The sequence below is a fragment of the Pecten maximus genome, chromosome 2 (assembly GCF_902652985.1).
Source record: "Pecten maximus chromosome 2, xPecMax1.1, whole genome shotgun sequence".
Lineage (NCBI taxonomy): Eukaryota > Metazoa > Mollusca > Bivalvia > Pectinida > Pectinidae > Pecten > Pecten maximus.
Genome location: NC_047016.1, coordinates 14,299,436 through 14,319,362, shown reverse-complemented (window position 1 = coordinate 14,319,362; position 19,927 = coordinate 14,299,436). Strand labels below are relative to the sequence as shown.

The following is a 19,927-nucleotide window of genomic DNA, read 5'->3' as shown; positions in this document are numbered from 1 at the left end:
AAGGGTAGAGCCCAATAAAGGAAATCAAATCCTCCAGATACAGAAGGGTAGAGCCCAATAAAGGAAATCAAATCCTCCAGATACAGAAGGGTAGAGCCCAATAAAGGAAATCAAATCCCCCAGATACAGAAGGGTAGAGCCCAATAAAGGAAATCAAATCCCCCACATACAGAAGGGTAGAGCCCAATAAAGGAAATCAAATCCCCCAGATACAGAAGGGTAGAGCCCAATAAAGGAAATCAAATCCCCAGATACAGAAGGGTAGAGCCCAATAAAGGAAATCAAATCCTCCAGATACAGAAGGGTAGAGCCCAATAAAGGAAATCAAATCCTCCAGATACAGAAGGGTAGAGCCCAATAAAGGAAATCAAATCCTCCAGATACAGAAGGGTAGAGCCCAATAAAGGAAATCAAATCCCCAGATACAGAAGGGTAGAGCCCAATAAAGGAAATCAAATCCCCAGATACAGAAGGGTAGAGCCCAATAAAGGAAATCAAATCCCCCAGATACAGAAGGGTAGAGCCCAATAAAGGAAATCAAATCCCCAGATACAGAAGGGTAGAGCCCAATAAAGGAAATCAAATCCTCCAGATACAGAAGGGTAGAGCCCAATAAAGGAAATCAAATCCTCCAGATACAGAAGGGTAGAGCCCAATAAAGGAAATCAAATCCTCCAGATACAGAAGGGTAGAGCCCAATAAAGGAAATCAAATCCCCCAGATACAGAAGGGTAGAGCCCAATAAAGGAAATCAAATCTCCCAGATACAGAAGGGTAGAGCCCAATAAAGGAAATCAAATCCTCCAGATACAGAAGGGTAGAGCCCAATAAAGGAAAGGAAATCCCCCAGATACAGAGGGGCAGGGCCCAATAAAGGAAATCAAATCCCCCAGATACAGAAGGGTAGAGCCCAATAAAGGAAAGGAAATCCCCCAGATACAGAGGGGCAGGGCCCAATAAAGGAAATCAAATCCCCCAGATACAGAAGGGTAGAGCCCAATAAAGGAAATCAAATCCCCCAGATACAGAAGGGTAGAGCCCAATAAAGGAAATCAAATCCCCCACATACAGAAGGGTAGAGCCCAATAAAGGAAATCAAATCTCCCAGATACAGAAGGGTAGAGCCCAATAAAGGAAATCAAATCCTCCAGATACAGAAGGGTAGAGCCCAATAAAGGAAATCAAATCCCCCAGATACAGAAGGGTAGAGCCCAATAAAGGAAATCAAATCCCCCAGATACAGAAGGGTAGAGCTCAATAAAGGAAATCAAATCCTCCAGATACAGAAGGGTAGAGCCCAATAAAGGAAATCAAATCCTCCAGATACAGAAGGGTAGAGCCCAATAAAGGAAATCAAATCCCCCAGATACAGAAGGGTAGAGCCCAATAAAGGAAATCAAATCCTCCAGATACAGAAGGGTAGAGCTCAATAAAGGAAATCAAATCCCCCAGATACAGAAGGGTAGAGCTCAATAAAGGAAATCAAATCCTCCAGATACAGAAGGGTAGAGCCCAATAAAGGAAATCAAATCCCCAGATACAGAAGGGTAGAGCTCAATAAGGAAATCAAATCCTCCAGATACAGAAGGGTAGAGCCCAATAAAGGAAATCAAATCCCCAGATACAGAAAGGTAGAGCTCAATAAGGAAATCAAATCCTCCAGATACAGAAGGGTAGAGCCCAATAAAGGAAATCAAATCCCCAGATACAGAAGGGTAGAGCTCAATAAGGAAATCAAATCCTCCAGATACAGAAGGGTAGAGCTCAATAAAGGAAATCAAATCCCCAGATACAGAAGGGTAGAGCCCAATAAAGGAAATCAAATCCCCAGATACAGAAGGGTAGAGCCCAATAAAGGAAATCAAATCTCCCAGATACAGAAGGGTAGAGCTCAATAAGGAAATCAAATCCTCCAGATACAGAAGGGTAGAGCTCAATAAAGGAAATCAAATCCCCAGATACAGAAGGGTAGAGCCCAATAAAGGAAATCAATTCCCCAGATACAGAAGGGTAGAGCTCAATAAATGAAATCAAATCCCCCTGATACAGAAGGGTAGAGCTCAATAAAGGAAGTCGATATCGGTTATTATATTCTGAATACTCAATTTCCTTTTAATCTGTAATGGTAGATCTCAAACTGATAAATGAGTGCTATAATCACTAAAATATATCCAGGTGAGCTATATGGGACCTCTTGGCCTCATGTCATTGGTAATCTGCCATTAAATAGTCCTTTGCTATATGATGACTTTATTAATTTCAGCCTTGATACCTCCCGTTATGATGCGGTTAGAAAAATACTCGTGGATGAAGAAATATGGCCGCTTTGTAAATGCTCCACTGCAAGTCTTTTTCTCGGGAATTTTGTAAGTTTCTACGAAGTGTATCAGTTTTTTAGTGAGGCTCATAATATATCTGAAAATTTAACATGACAATATGTGACTATTTAAACGTAATAATCTGGTGAATTAAACACTTCAAATAGTAATGTTGAAAATGATTTGAAACTGTTGGTCAGTGGTGTGAAAACATGTAATTGAAATTAAGATTTTTTTTATTATGTCACCTGAGACAAAGTCTTAAGTGACCTATTCTAATTGCCTTTTGTCCATCGTCGTGCATCATGCCGTCTGTTGTCTGTCGTCCGTCTGTCCATAAATAATTTACATTTTCGACTTCTTCTTAGAAACCCCAGAACAAATTTCAGTGAAACTTTGCAAAAACCTTCCATTGCCAAAGGTCAACATAAATTGTGAATTATATGGTCCTCAACCCCCAGCGGACTAAGGGGTGGGGCCAAAAGGAGTCAAATTGATGGAAATTTTAAAATCTTCTTCTCAAGATACAAATAAGGAGGAAACAAATACTCATAGATGGAAGGGTCTTAAGGTGCTTTACCAAAATTGTGAATTTCTTGACCCTGGAGTCTCACATATGCCTCTGGGGAGGGGGTAAAATTTACTATAGTTTATATAGGGAAATCACATTTTTTACTATCATTTGTTGAATTTCTTATGGAATTCATTCTGACTTAGTTTGAATTAGTAGATTGGGATGACAGTTTAGTGGCCCTGAATGACTCCTGGGGCTGCATGATGATGTGGGGAGCCAAATAGGGTCCAATTGACTGAAAATTCTAAAATCTTCTTAAGACCCAAATAAGGAAGAAACAAATACTCTTCCTAGATGGAAGAGTCTGAAGGTGCTTAACCTATAAATTGTGAATTTCTTGATCTGGACTCTCATATTTGCCCCTGGAAAGGGGTAAACTTTACTATATTTTATAAAGAGAAATCACATTTTTAGCCCACCATCATCAGATGGTGGGCTATTCAAATCGCCCTGCGTCCGTGGTCCGTCGTCTGTCCGTCCCCCCGTCCCTCCGTCCGTCCGTCCGTCCGTCCGTCCGTCCGTCCGTCCCTCCGTCCGTCCGTCCGTCCCTCCGTCCGTAAACAATTCTTGTTATCGCTATTTCTCAGAAAGTACTGAATGGATCTTTCTGAAATTTCAGATGTAGGTTCCCCTTGGTGCCTAGTTATGCATATTGCATTTTGAGACCAATCGGAAAACAACATGGCCGACAGGCAGCCATCTTGGATTTTGACAATTGAAGTTTGTTATCGCTATTTCTGAGAAAGTACTGAAGGGATCTTTCTCAAATTTCATATGAAGGTTCCCCTTGGTGCCTAGTTATGCATATTGCGTTTTGAGACCAATCGGTAAACAACATGGCCGACAGGCAGCCATCTTGGATTTTGACAATTGAAGTTTGTTATCGCTATTTCTGAGAAAGTACTGAAGGGATCTTTCTCAAATTTCATATGAAGGTTCCCCTTGGTGCCTAGTTATGCATATTGCGTTTTGAGACTAATCCGAAAACAACATGGCCGATAGGCAGCCATCTTGGATTTTGACAATTGAAGTTTGTTATCGCTATTTCTGAGAAAGTACTGAAGGGATCTTTCTCAAATTTCACATGTAGGTTCCCCTTGGTGCCTAGTTATGCATATTGCGATTTGAGACCAATCTGAAAACAACATGGCCGACAGGCAGCCATCTTGGATTTTGACAATTGAAGTTTGTTATCACTATTTCTGAGAAAGTACTGAATGGATCTTTCTGAAATTGCAGATGTAGGTTTTCCTTGGTGCCTAGTTATGCATATTGCGTTTTGAGACCAATCCGAAAACAACATGGCCGACAGGCAGCCATCTTGGATTTTGACAATTGAAGTTTGTTATCGCTATTTCTGAGAATGTACTGGATGGATCTTTCTGAAATTGCAGATGTAGGTTTCCCTTGGTGCCTAGTTATGCATATTGCGTTTTGAGACCAATCTGAAAACAACATGGCCGACAGGCAGCCATCTTGGATTTTGACAATTGAAGTTTGTTATCGCTATTTCTGAGAAAGTATTTAAGGGATCTTTCTCAAATGTCATATGTAAGTTTCCCTTGGTGCCTAGTTATGCATATTGCGTTTTGAGACCAATCTGAAAACAACATGGCCGAAAGGCAGCCATATTGGATTTTGACAATTGAAGTTTGTTATCACTATTTCTGAGAAAGTATTAAAGGGATCTTTCTCAAATTTCATATGTAAGTTTCCCTTGGTGCCTAGTTATGCATATTGCATTTTGAGACCAATCTGAAAATAACATGGCTGACAGGCAGCCATCTTGGATTTTGACAATTGAAGTTTGTTATCGCTATTTCTGAGAAAGTACTGAAGGGATCTTTCTCAAATTTCATATGGAGGTTCCCCTTGGTGACTCGTTATGCTTATTGCATTTTGAGATCAATTGGAAAACAATATGGCCGACAGACCGCCATCTTGGATTTTGACAATTGAAGTTTGTTATCTCTATTTCTCAAAGTACTGAATGGATCTTTCTCAAATTTCATAAGTAGGTTCCCCTTGGTCCCTTGTATTGCATTTTTGGACCAGTCTGTCCTGAAAACAACCTGGCAAACAAACAGCCATTATCGTTAAATCTCAAATTTCTTATATAGCTAGGATTCCCTTGTTTGAAAAGTACTGGAGGGATGTCTCAATTTGCACAGATTAGTAAAATGAAGGGAAAAGTAGAGAAAAGATCAATCTGACATGGAACCTATGAAGATCATTCAATGGTGGGCGCCAAGATCCCTCTGGGATCTCTTGTTTTAATATCATTTGTTGAATATTTGGATTTCATTCAAACTTGGTTTCAGTTAGCAGATTGGGATGACAGTTTGGTGGTGTACATATGTTGTCCTGAGGGACCCTCGGGGATTGATATTTTCAGCTGGTAGTGTTTTAGTGTTAATGTGCTACTTGGTATTAGTACATTTTGTATATATGTATCTGTATGTCAAGGGGATTACCATAACCTTAACTTACTCTATATACAGCAACTCTTTATTTTGACAACTGGTATACATTTGTATTGTTGAATTTATCCTTCACTGACCAGGCTTTCAATCCTTAAATCAACCATGTGATAGTCCTTAAAATGAACTGTCCTTACAGATATTAGTCCCTGTACAACTTCAAGTTCCTCATCAGAACTACTCACCAAACCAGGTGAAGGGCAGATCATGTATATCCTTTATAACTAAGAGGCATAGAGGCATTATATTGTATCACTAGCTTTCTGGAATAAAGCTCTAAACATTTTATAAAAGTAAATGACTTTGACACATATATTTCATGGTTATTTGAGTCAACTATCTAAAACACCAAGAAGCCTGCAAACATGAAATTTGGCTAGTATAGGATACATGTAGGTTACTAAGGCAGCACCTATAATGTTTGTGAAAAGAAATTACCTTGACCCCTAAACAAGGTTACAGGGGTCAACAACAAGTGTATGTGGAGTAGTTCAGACCAATTCTACTGATCCTGGTTTCCCTTGATCAGGCGATTCCACTTATTTTGAGGAACTAGCACCTTGATTGCTGTAAAATGTAGGTAAAGTATATGGTGTTTGTCATAATGCCAAACTTTACTGTAACATTATCTTATAAATATTAACAAAGGATATACATGTACATGTATAAGGATATGTATTTATATTATCTTACTTAACTCCATTCTCTTTACAGTTTTGTTGGCTGTGTTCCTGTAGGTTGTTCTTTGTTTAACCAAAGGTGGTGAGTGAATTTTTTTATGATAACCATACCAGTGTGTAGAGTGTAGTGTTGTTGGGGAATGACACCTTCTCATTAAATCAGCTGTTAGTCACAGTCTAGAGATGTTAAGTGTGTATGTGTAGTGGTGTCGGGGAATGACTACTTCTCATTAAATCAGCTGTTAGTCACAGTCTAGAGATGTTAAGTGTGTAGAGTGTATGTGTAGTGGTGTCGGGGCATGACTACTTCTCATTAAATCAGCTGTTAGTCACAGTCTAGAGATGTTAAGTGTGTATGTGTAGTGGTGTCGGGGAATGACTACTTCTCATTAAATCAGCTGTTAGTCACAGTCTAGAGATGTTAAGTGTGTAGAGTGTATGTGTAGTGGTGCCGGGGAATGACTACTTCTCATTAAATCAGCTGTTAGTCACAGTCTAGATATGTTAAGTGTGTATGTGTAGTGGTGTCGGGGAATGACTACTTCTCATTAAATCAGCTGTTAGTCACAGTCTAGAGATGTTAAGTGTGTATGTGTAGTGGTGTCGGGGAATGATTACTTTTCATTAAATCAGCTGTTAGTCACAGTCTAGAGATGTTAAGTGTGTATGTGTAGTGGTGTCGGGGAATTACTACTTCTCATTAAATCAGCTGTTAGTCACAGTCTAGATATGTTAAGTGTGTATGTGTAGTGGTGTCGGGGAATGACTATACTTCTCATTAAATCAGCTGTTAGTCACAGTCTAGAGATGTTAAGTGTGTATGTGTAGTGGTGTCGGGGACTGACTATACTTCTCATTAAATCAGCTGTTAGTCACAGTCTAGAGATGTTAAGTGTGTATGTGTAGTGGTGTCGGGGAATGATTACTTCTCATTAAATCAGCTGTTAGTCACAGTCTAGAGATGTTAAGTGTGTAGAGTGTATGTGTAGTGTGTCGGGGAATGATTACTTTTCATTAAATCAGCTGTTAGTCACAGTCTAGAGATGTTAAGTGTGTATGTGTAGTGGTGTTGGGGAATGACTACTTCTCATTAAATCAGCTGTTAGTCACAGTCTAGAGATGTTAAGTGTGTATGTGTAGTGGTGTCGGGGAATGACTATACTTCTCATTAAATCAGCTGTTAGTCACAGTCTAGAGATGTTAAGTGTGTATGTGTAGTGGTGTCGGGGAATGATTACTTCTCATTAAATCAGCTGTTAGTCACAGTCTAGAGATGTTAAGTGTGTATGTGTAGTGGTGTCGGGGAATGATTACTTCTCATTAAATCAGCTGTTAGTCACAGTCTAGAGATGTTAAGTGTGTAGAGTGTATGTGTAGTGTGTCGGGGAATGACTACTTCTCATTAAATCAGCTGTAAGTCACAGTCTAGAGATGTTAAGTGTGTAGAGTGTATGTGTAGTGTGTCGGGGAATGACTACTTCTCATTAAATCAGCTGTTAGTCACAGTCTAGAGATGTTAAGTGTGTATGTGTAGTGGTGTCGGGGAATGACTATACTTCTCATTAAATCAGCTGTTAGTCACAGTCTAGAGATGTTAAGTGTGTAGAGTGTATGTGTAGTGGTGTCGGGGAATGACTACTTCTCATTAAATCAGCTGTTAGTCACAGTCTAGAGATGTTAAGTGTGTAGAGTGTATGTGTAGTGGTGTATAGTTATATTATTAGCCCATAATATCTCGACTTATTACAGGGTTGTAGGGTCAAGCTCAAGATCATTGTTGCTAGTTTTAGAAAATCCTTTGTCAGCCCTCTGGCAGCTTGATTCCTTAAAGGATTTTTAACAAACTTCACAAAATTATTAAAGGACCATTATATCTCAGACAAGTTTGAGTTTAGGGTTGTTGGGTCCACGTCACCATTACTATTTTTAGAAAATCCTTCTCAGAGATCTAGCATCTTCCTTCCTTGAGAGATTTTGATCAAGCTTCACACAATTACAAAGGACCATAGTATCTTGATATGTTTCAGCTAGTTTCAGGGTTGCTGGTTCAAGGTCACCATTTCTATTTTTAGAAGTCACTGTTAAGTGATCTAGAGACTTCATTTGCTAAGGGGTTTGGATCAAACTTTAGACACTTTGGAAGGACCATAATAGCTAGGGGGGCCAGTAGGGACATGTATTGCTTGCTAAAGCAATACTCAGTAAGCTTGTTTAGATAATTTATATGCAAGTACACAGTATACCTTTTTACAGTATGCTTTTGTACATATTAATGTTTAAAGGATTTTACATGAGTGGCTAATTATTATATGAAATTGATTAAACAATTATGCCATGAACCTTCAAGCAAATTTCAAAAATTCTATATCAGATAGCCAGAAGTGCACTGTCTTAGATTCTGTTGATCACATAACTTATATTTATAAGAATAGCAGTGAAAACTAATTAATTTCTATATAAAACAACAAACTTTGACTTGGGCGACATATTTTTCTCTTCAGAGACAATTGAGTGAATTAATAGTTCAATCGTCAGGCAGATGCAAGTAGAAAGTTTCTTGTACAAACTTTCTGCTTCCCACTAATGTTGTAAATGAATTAAAACTAGAAAGACCATCAGGTTTGGGTGATAGCTAAGGTTTATTACTGTATTGTCATTGTTACGTAATATTGCGTAAATTATCTGTCATTACATAATCTGACTAAGATTACATAATATTGCATAAAGGAATACGTAACATATTCATAATTAATACAGATACATTTAGAGGAAAAACATGTAATAAACCATGTAGTTAATTGTCCTGGACAAAGGAACCCTAGCTTGACTCTCTAAACTACTGATACAATCACAAAGTCTACTTCTACATAACACACATTAACCTACTCTACAGATACAAATAATTGACATTTTCTAACATAAGAGAATTATAATAAAGGGTGGGTGGGAGAGGTAGAGTTTTGAAGCTGCCGACTTTCAAAGCAGCAACCTACGTGGTCTTTACAGTAACGCAGAATTTTTGAAAGTGAACGTTTATCCGAGATTTCAATATACATACTAGAATTTTGGTTTGATTCAAAATGATTGGATGTTCCTTACCCTATCGAAAATTTGTTGTGTCCCAGGGGAAAACACAACTGGGCCACCATTTGTTTACATCGCTACGCAGTATGAAAAAGTCCGAGAGGATCGAAAGGATCGTAAATCGCGGGACTACGAGACATAGAAAATGTTACTTATGTTCTAATAAAAACGATGTAAAAGGCTTACAAAATCACGAATATAGTAAATTTTAGTTCTGACAGATTAACAAACCAGAGGATAAGATTTTCTTGCGTGTAAAATTATAAAGATTTCCGATGCGCAATACCGGAAGTAAAACTTTGTATACACACAACCGGAGAAGAAACACGTGTGTAGCAGACCACGTAAGAGTGCTTCCTCTCACAATTAATAACATATTATCACAATAATACATACATTAATAGTTCAATCGTCAGGCAGATGCAAGTAGAAAGTTTCTTGTACAAACTTTCTGCTTCCCACTAATGTTGTAAATGAATTAAAACTAGAAAGACCATCAGGTTTGGGTGATAGCTAAGGTTTATTACTGTATTGTCATTGTTACGTAATATTGCGTAAATTATCTGTCATTACATAATCTGACTAAGATTACATAATATTGCATAAAGGAATACGTAACATATTCATAATTAATACAGATACATTTAGAGGAAAAACATGTAATAAACCATGTAGTTAATTGTCCAAACACCCAAACCTGTGTAGTGTAGTTATAATTATGTAGTGACTAGATAAAAAGTGTCATAAATACAGATGAAAATAAAATATTGAGAAATATGTTCGGTGAAAAGTGCTGGGATCTCGTTCCATGATCAAATGCAGGCCCATTGTCTATATAATGACACACTGCACAGGAGTACGAGATTATTCCTGATAAAGTCCACTGCATATATCCAACATATAAGGGTTCAATGTTCCTTTGAGGCAACCCTAAGTTGGGTCCTCAGCACGTATGGTTATAATCCACAGGTATCAGATACATGTACTTTCACATAATGTCCATAGAATATACACACAAGTAACACCACATGTCACCGTCCAATATGAAAAGTATATAGTCACTGTCCAATATACATTTTACAGTTCACTGTTCATATATAGCACATGCATATGTATATATCAAGTGTAGGTATTCATGGCAAGATTCAGGACATAGATACTTGATTTTCCTTAAAATTTTCTTTTAATAGCCTCCCCAAGGGAATTACTGAGACGCTGACGATGTGCCAAGGAAGGATCTATGTAGTTTTTATATGCATCACTTCTCCAATCACCTTGCGCCTGAATAAGTTCTGAGGGTAGTCCACATTCAAGCGCAAAGGATGCACCCCCGCGTCTAAAGCTATGGCCTGAATACTTAGTATGGTCTATTCCTATGTTCCTAAGGCATTGATGTAGGCGGGAGAGAAATGTGTTGTAATTTAGCAGCCTAGGACCCCCTGGGGTTGAAAACATAAAAACAGGTATCATCTTATCCTGGGTGGGACAAAGCCTGAATAAAAGCAGGATAGCTTGTGTTGGGCAAAGGGGGGAAGACATGATTAATGGTAGTGGGACAGAGAGTGTTCTTTCTCGAAACTGTATAGTTTTTGACCAATTGACATGAAGGACTACCCCCTTTGAGCTGAATAGTACATTATGACGACTCAAGTGTTTCTCGGGACTAAATTCCTTTAAAGAAGGAGCGAGTAAGTTAGACTTCCTAAAGAAGGAGAAAAAGGCTACCAAACAAGCCGCCCAGAAACATATATCACGTGGTGCATGAAGGTCCAGTTGTGATAAAATTTGTAATAGTATGTTTGGTGTTATAGGAAGTTTTGGACAAGTAGAGTCACCCAGGACTCTACGAGCTCCTCTTAAGAGACTGTTGGTGAAATAATTGTCAATAGGGTTGTTTAAGCCAACTTCCAGATGTAGAAGTCTTACAGCTGACAGGTAATTCCTTATTGAGGAGAATTGTAGGCGGAATGATAGGAAGGCAATGTACCGTCCTAAATCCGCAGTAGAAATAGGCACTGGTTTTATAGCATGGTCCCCACAGAACTTGAGATATGTATCTAGATAGGTACAGTATGTGCGTCTTGTAGAAGAAGCCAAGGCGTTAGCCCTTAAGAGGGATACTTGCTCATCCAGCCTCTTGGTATTTAAAGTCGTGCCTAGATAAAAGAAGGGAAAGAGACTTGATAGACATATGGTATAACCAAGAGAAAATAGGGACTGGAGGTTGGAGTAATGATAAAAATGTGTGAAACGCTTTCTGTTCATGTAATCGTGACACACAATCTGCTAAACAATTATGTTTCCCCTTTATATGTCTGGATGACAAATGGAAATTATGTGTGGCCGATAGCCAGAAAAGATATCTGAGAAACCGCATAACAATAGGATTTCGAGACGTGCATTTATTTATGCTTGATACAGTGACCATATTGTCCGAATAGACAATAATCCGCTTATTAGCCCAGGCCGGAGCCCAGTAATGTGCTGCAAGGCATACAGCTAAAACTTCCTTCTCATTTATGTGCATTTGTTTAGCACCAGGGATGTCAGATGACCAGTTGGAATAAAACCAGTCATTGCCCCAATGTCCACCTGCCCCTTCATTACAAGCATCTGTGTATATATTCGTAACAGGGACTTTGTTTAATAGGAGGGATTTACCGTTAAAGGTTTGAAGGAAGGTATGCCACCAAGCTAAGTCCCGGAGGACGTCTGCATTAAACCGGAGTTTATGAGAATCTTTTTTGAGGGTGCAGATAGCATTTATCAGCCTGCGAAGGAAAACTCTCCCGCCATACACTACTGATGATGCCCAGTTTAATTTGCCTACTAAAGATTGCAGTTGCTTTTTGGTATAAGAATAGCAGTGAAAACTAATTAATTTCTATATAAAACCAACAAACTTTGACTTGGGCGACATATTTTTCTCTTCAGAGACAATTGAGTGACATATAGCTTTTGTGACATCATAAATGATTGACATTTTCACAATTATAGTGTTATTACACATGTCCTACAATATTTATAACATGGCTGTATTACATAGTAGAAGAGACCAGTAATGTTTTAATATATGTTATATTGTCTGGATGGTAACTGGTGACCATTTAATAATACATCGTGAATTTTTGCTTGTTGTTGTAGTTCAGTAACAACTGAACGGCTGAAGTCATTTGAACCATCTGCTTATGAGAAAATGAGAAGAGACCAAAATGGTGAACTCCCACAAAGGGTTTTCTTCAATAAGGGACTTTGACACTATTAAACAACACCTGTGATTTTCACTCCTGAAAATTTACTTAATTTACCAACTTGCCAAAACCATTCAATATTCATCATACAGTATATGTATTATAGAAAGATTATATATGATAAGGAACTTATATTTGATAGAATACCTGTGTATCGTGTACTGGTGAGGCACCTGTGTATTGTATACAAGCAAGATACCTGTGTATTGTGTAAAGGTGAGATACCTTAGTATTGTATACAGGTGAGATACCTCACTATTGTATACAGGTGAGATACCTCACTATTGTATAAAGGTGAGATACCTTAGTATTGTATACAGATGAGATACTTGTTTATTGTGTCAGGTGAGATACCTGTTTATTGTGTACAGGTGAGATACCTGTTTGTTGTGTACGGGTGAGATACCCGTGTATGGTGTTCAGGTGAGATACATGTACCTGTGTATTGCATACAGGCCATATACCTGTTTATTGTATACATGTGAGATAGATATGTAATGTGTAGGAATAATTATGAGTGTATATGAACAAAATGGCATGTGACACAACATATTTATAAATGAGAATGGTTTGTCATGACTGCTGAAGTACTAATAAATATATAGATGAGTAACAAATACACTAATTCACAAGTGTACAGTTTGGAAATGGAAAGTAATTTTGATTAACACCTCAAATTTTGCATTTACATTGTTCTTACTATATAAATGAGGAACGGTTGTGTGATATGATCCATATAATTGTATGATTGAGTGCCAATTTTCGATGCTCAGTAACATAGGTATGAACTTTCTCATTAATCATACCTTTGATTTGGAGGGTTTGATCTGAAGAAAGTTCATAAAAAGTCATATTAAGAGATTCAAAGGATAATTATATTTCACTTGTTTCCTAAATTGGTATGACCTTGACCTGTATTTTAACTCTACATGTGAATGTTGTATGCTGCTGTGACCTATATTTATTTTAAATCTTTAAGTTGTCATATCTTTATTTTAATACTGGTTTTATATTTACAATGAGTTTGGTATTGACAGTGTTTATTGTTTTATTTTTATTGAATATAAAAGTGGAAGAGATGAAGTATAGCTTTTTTGTTTAAAGTTACAATATTTGTAGAGCATATAAAGATATCAACTATGTTTGTGTATACATGTACTGTATATATTTATTTAATGGTTGTATGAAAACTTGATGACCTGCACCCATTTTGTATTTTATACATTCCAGTAAAAAATACATCACAATATAAATGTGGAATGACTGTGTTATTGTTTATCTAGTGTTGTAATCTCAGAAAAAAATTGAAGGAATGACATATATTACCTAATCAGGAGATTATTAATCTATGGTCATCAGATCACCCATCAGACAGGCCATCTTGGATACTGACAGTTTACACACAATCTGGAGATTATATACGAGGGTCAGTGTGGATGTTTTTAGGTCATCTGACCTATAGTCATCATGTTTCGTCCGTCATCGTGCGCCGTCCGTAAACATTTCACATTTCAAACTTCTTCTCAAGTTCTACCAGTGGGATTGAGCTGAAACTTGCCTGAAAGGATGCTGGGATGGTCCTGACCAAGTGTTGTTATTTTTCGGGTCCGTCTGAAATCCAAGATGGCCGCCACAGCCGCCCATTTTAAAAACACATTTGAAACTTCTTCTCAAGTTCCACTGGTGAGATTGAGCTGAAACTTGCCTGAAATGATCCTGGGATGGTCCTGAGGAAGTGTTGTTATTTTTCAGGTCGGTCAGAAATCCAAGATGGCCACCATGGAAACCATCTTGAAAAAACACATTATAAAATTCTTCTCCAGTTCCACTGGTGCCATTGAGCTGGAAATTGGTGGGGATGTTAAGGAAGGAGAGCCAACAAAGTGTTGTTATTTTTTGGCCCTGTAAAAACTCCGACATGGCAGCCATGGTGGCCATTTTGTAAAATGATTGCGCAATCATGGTTTTCCTGAACAACATGTATTTCAAACTTCTTCTCAAATTACACCTGTGGGATTCAGCTCTAACTTACCAGAAATGATCCTGAGATAGTCTTGATCAAGTGTTGTTGTTATTTTTCGGGTTGATCAAAATTCCAAGATGGCCACCATGGCCCACAGTGTCACTATACCTGCTACAGAGAATGCATACTACAATAGTATAAGGGTCTTTAATTTAGAGTCAGATGACCGTTAAGGCCCTTGGGCCTCTTGTTAGTCCATCGATCTCCCATCAGACAGACCATCTTGGAAACTGACAGTTTACACACAATCCGAAGATTATATACGAGAGTCAGTGTGGATGTTTTTAGTTCGTCATTAGATCTCCCATCAGACAGGCCATCTTGGAAACTGACAGTTTACACACAATCTGGAGATTATATATGAGAGTCAGTGTGGATGTTTTTAGTCCATCGTCATTAGATCACTCATCAGACAGGCCATCTTGGATACCGACAGTTTACACACAATCTGGAGATTATATATGAGAGTCAGTGTGGATGTTTTTAGTTCGTCATTAGATCACTCATCAGACAGGCCATCTTGGATACCGACAGTTTACACACAATCTGGAGATTATATATGAGAGTCAGTGTGGATGTTTTTAGTCCATCGTCATTAGATCACTCATCAGACAGGCCATCTTGGATACTGACAGTTTACCCATAAGGGGTGGCAATTTTTCCCTTTCCTTAATAAATGTGTTTAAATATTGCCTAGTCATCATCTAATGACCAACAAAATCTTACCATATGTTAAACTTATGATTTTATGGTATGGATTGCTATTAAATAACCCATCTTTTAATGGTTTAAAGAGAAGTTTATGAAATTTCTTATGCACAAGCTTTTACTAATGGTCAAGAACCTTATGACCTTGACAAATGACCACCAAAACTCAATCAGATGTAGAACTTAATGACGTGAACATTAACTAAATCAGTTGAGGCATTCTGCTGTTCATAAGACTGCTGGTACACAAGCTCTAGATCTGCATGTATAGATGTGCTGCTGTCAAACACACTAACCATCCACTCCCTCATCACATGCACAAAGCGTGATAAATTAAGGATCAAGTCTACATTTGGCGGTTTTCTTCAGTACTATTGTGATACAGCAGTTCAACATCAGCTCTCACAGTAATCTGTTTGCCATTTTATTTTTCAATCCACAGCAAGAGACCATAATTATGAATTTAAAAGCAATCTTAGCCTATCAGTACTGAAATATGAGTTCACAATATTTATTGGTCAAAATCAGAATGGCATCTGGCGGCCATCTTGGTTTCTGATCAGTCTGAGAAATCCTTGATGACAAAAACCTTACTTTGACCTGAAGAGAAGTGCAAATACAAGTCATGATGATAAAACCTACCAAACTTCAAACGGAAAACAAAGAAAACTGGACAAAATTTTGAACAGATGGTTGGACGACAGTAAAGCTCAATGAAATCAATTTGAGGGCTGTTTGAAAAAGTATCGGCTTCAGAACAAGAGTACCTACTGTGGGGTGGAACAACATATGCCCATTAAATGGTCCATATTGTGTTAAATACTATCTTGCATTGAAATAAGTTATCCATCACCTTAGTGGTGCTTACGGGGGATGGAGTCTGACGCATAGTGGATTTGAGAGCAGGGTATTAGCCATCCTGCAGACAGTTCTAGTCTGTTTGGGGCAAAGTTGGAATCAGGGCGGATTAGGGAATGGGTATTAGTCAACCATCCTGGTGACAGTTCTAGTTGTGTTCGGTATAGAGTCTGAATCAGAGTGGATAGGGGAGCGAGGTATTAGCATCATAGTAACAGTTCTAGTCTGTTTGGGCGAAGTAGGAATCGGGGTGGATTTGGGAATGGGGTATTAGTCGACCATCCTGGTGACAGTTCTAGTTGTGTTCGGGATAGAGTCTGAATCAGCGTTGATTTGGGAGCAGCGGGTATAAGCCATTCTGGTGACAGTTGTAGTCTGTTAGCTGGTTGGGAATTTACTTCCTTCAAATTTTAAGAAATTAGGATTAAATAAAAATTGATTAATTTCTTGTAAAAAAATAACATCAAAGCACATTCAGTGAAATCAACATAGAACAAAACTTTATTCAAAATTAATTATGCTTTTGCTCTGAGAAAATGTATCACATAATGAAATATAAATAAATGTTAAAGATAAAAAGTAAATCACAAGTATTAATTGCAAATAACAGCTTTAAGGAATAATTATGGTAACTTACTAGATGAAACGTAAAGTGTAATGACAGCGGCCTTCTATCTACATAGCTAGACGTCGCAGCACTAGGAGTACTGTTAACCAAGCAAGACTCCAAGGTTAGGTTAACATTTTATATAAAAAAATAACTGATCATTTAAATTAAGGATTAATGTTATGTTTGATGATGACAAAAGCGATGCATGGAGAGAGTGCTATTGTTTCTAGGTAATCTTTGGTTCAGTATTTTCATTGCTATAGACATTCCAACTGAATATTTGAAAATACACATACATGTAACCAAGAAATGATATTGTACAATTCCATGATCAAGGTTTCATAAGAAATAACTGATTTATTTCTAATTCTAGTGAGTACATGTAAATAATAGATCTCAAATTATATGTCCTCTAGCTATGATGTGTGGAAATTTTAACATTATTATTATTCTTAAACATTAAATTCAAAAGTTATGTCTGTATATCGACTGTAAATCCATCAATTGATGAAAAATTCTACTGTGTACATGTAAGCATTATTTGCCCTTTGACAAATACACATTTTTTCACCCTGATAAAAATTTACTCAAACCACATGCGAGATGTTTACAGTAGCGAGTACCAACTACATGCGAGATGTTTCCAGTAGCGAGTACCAACTACATGCGAGATGTTTCCAGTAGCGAGTACCAACTACATGCGAGATGTTTCCAGTAGCGAGTACCAACTACATGCGAGATGTTTCCAGTAGCGAGTACCAACCACATGCGAGATGTTTCCAGTAGCGAGTACCAACTACATGCGAGATGTTTCCAGTAGCGAGTACCAACTACATGCGAGATGTTTCCAGTAGCGAGTACCTGGTACTCACTGAATCTTTCATAACATTCTTAGATAGGCTGTCCTGATATTGGGCGAAAATGGTGAAAGTTACTTTAGATACCATAATGATTGAAATGAAATAAATCACAGTACAAAACAAAACAGTATCTCATTTCTTTCAGCCAACTTACCTAGGTAAGTGATATTTGAGTAGATTACCAGTATAATAAATAATGATTCCTTCATCACAACTGTAACCATTTTCCTGCTACCTTGATCAAAGAGAAAGAAGACTCGACGATCATAATTCCTATATTATGACTGTAATACATTGATTGACATGTAAATACGATTTCAATAAATTTACCTAAACTGAAAATAAAATCTTGCCTGGACAGACTACTGATCACCCAACCTGAATATAAACTCTTACCTGGCTACATGTAGGTTACTTCGTAAAACAATCATGTTTAACTCTTGATATGAATACATTGGGGTTTACCTTGACATTTTCTGTGTCTAATTTTAATATTTCAAAGAGAATGTTTATCTTGATTTCAAAATCTTTTTTTAAAAATTGAAAATAACCTTACATAGATGAGTTAAATAAACATAATTAGCAGTCATTGGAGAACTTTATAATCTACAATTTTCCATTGTCCAATCAATAACACTTCAATCACTGTTTACATGATGTTTAAGTACCAAACACCCAATCTTATCTTACATCTCAAATAAGGTCACCCCCACCCCACACACAAACTTTTGCCCATTATTTTGTGTACGAACCCCCTTGGCTTGTAAAATGCAGTTGCTATCAAGTGGACAAGTATCGAACACTTGAGAAGTACACACTTCAGTAGGAGTAAAGACCCGCAAAGTTAGGTTAAATGACCACCTCGGTTCTGTTTTGTTTCTTATACTGAATCGTTGTAAAGACTCCCAGAGGGGAGTTTAACGGCCATCTCAGTTCTGTTACTTGTTCCTTATTGTTGCCACATGATAGTGAAATAAATCATGTAAATAAATAACATTATGAGAAAAACAAATGGAAAAAATATCAGACTCACTTTACACACTCGCCTTATACAAATTATATTGTGCATGTTAAATGATTCTCAGCCTCAAAAAAAAGCTTGTGGAATTCCATCACACTAAAGACATCATTCTGGAATCTTCACATGATTGATCATTAATGAAAAATTAGACAATCGTGAATTATATTGAACAATTGATTCTTATGTCAAATTTTAAGACCTGCTTGATAACAAAATATCTCAAAGTTTCTGGAGCAACCACCACTTCATGGGAGTAAATCTAAAGGACTGTTCTCTGAAGTTCTACAGCAGTCCAAATCATCTCCAATGACATAACCATCTCTCCAACGACATAACCCCTTCTTCGACGACATGACCCCCTCTCCAACGATATGACACCCTCTCCAAGACATGACCCCCTCTCCAACGACAAGACCCCTTCTCCGACGACATGACCCCTTCTCCAACGACATGACCCCCTCTCCAAGACATGACCCCCTCTCCAACGACATGACCCCCCTCTCCAAGATATGACCCCCACTCCAACGACATGACCCCTTCTCCGACGACATGACCCCCCTCTCCAACGATATGACCCATTCTCCAACGATATGACCCCCTTCTCCGACGACATGACCCCCCTCTCCAACGATATGACCCATTCTCCAACGATATGACCCCTTCTCCAACGATATGACCCCCTCTCCAACGACATGACACCCTCTCCAAGACGTGACCACCTCTCCAACGACATGACCGCTCTCCAAGATATGACCCCCCACTCCGACGACATGACCCCTTCTCCGACGACATGACCCCCCCTCTCCCAGCGCTGACTAAAACTTTGACATTTTTTGGGATATATTATTGGACAGACTTGTGTCACTTATCTGCAGCAGGTTTCACATGGCACTTTTTTATACATCTTACATGCAGCACACTTGACTACAGGAGGGACCTGAACGACATCTCGGAAACCTATCAGCTTCATTCTCGGTTAGTGCTCTCCTATCATGTCAATACATCTGCTGGAATTTTGAGGATGGGACAGAAAGTCTACAAGGGTAAGAGGTGTGTAAGTATATATAGCCTCTTGTTGGCCAATGAATTGACATACAATTTATCAAAGATTGGATTACAAGAGAACTTGTACATAAATACCAAATCATTCTGATTCATAATATGTATATATATATATATAATTATCATTTCTTTAGATCAGCATCTCAGTTTACAATATAGCTGAATTCTATCCCACAACTCTGGCTGCTCGTTCATTAGGAAAAACATCAAGAATTCTCAACCAAAGAAGAAGACATATAGTTACCAGAGATCCCAATGGTGTCTGGGTGCCCACCATCACATGTTCCTTAGGTTCTACATAAGTTTGTTCCCTTTATAATCATTTGTTATAGTCAATGAATAATGTGGTAACATATTCAACAATTGAATTTACCCATGTTGAAATTGTCCTTCAAAGA

The 19,927-nt window shown here is 37.9% G+C and overlaps 1 protein-coding gene across 2 annotated transcripts in view; it reads left to right on the top strand.

The window, feature by feature from the left end:
* The window catches only part of LOC117318585 (sideroflexin-2-like), a 40,413-nt gene extending 26,773 nt beyond the window's left edge, over positions 1 to 13,640 (top strand). The window contains exons 9-12 of one of the 2 annotated variants that reach the window (XR_004530414.1): positions 2,264 to 2,366; positions 6,087 to 6,134; positions 12,281 to 12,629; positions 12,682 to 13,640. Coding sequence is in view for 1 of the 2 variants with exons in the window: in XM_033873556.1 (XP_033729447.1) it covers positions 2,264 to 2,366; positions 6,087 to 6,134; positions 12,281 to 12,392 (263 nt within the window). In the remaining variant the exon portion in view is untranslated. Of the gene's footprint in view, positions 1 to 2,263; positions 2,367 to 6,086; positions 6,135 to 12,280 lie in introns of both variants that reach the window. The other variant, XM_033873556.1, reaches the window with a different exon arrangement.
* Positions 13,641 to 19,927: the final 6,287 nt, after the last annotated feature.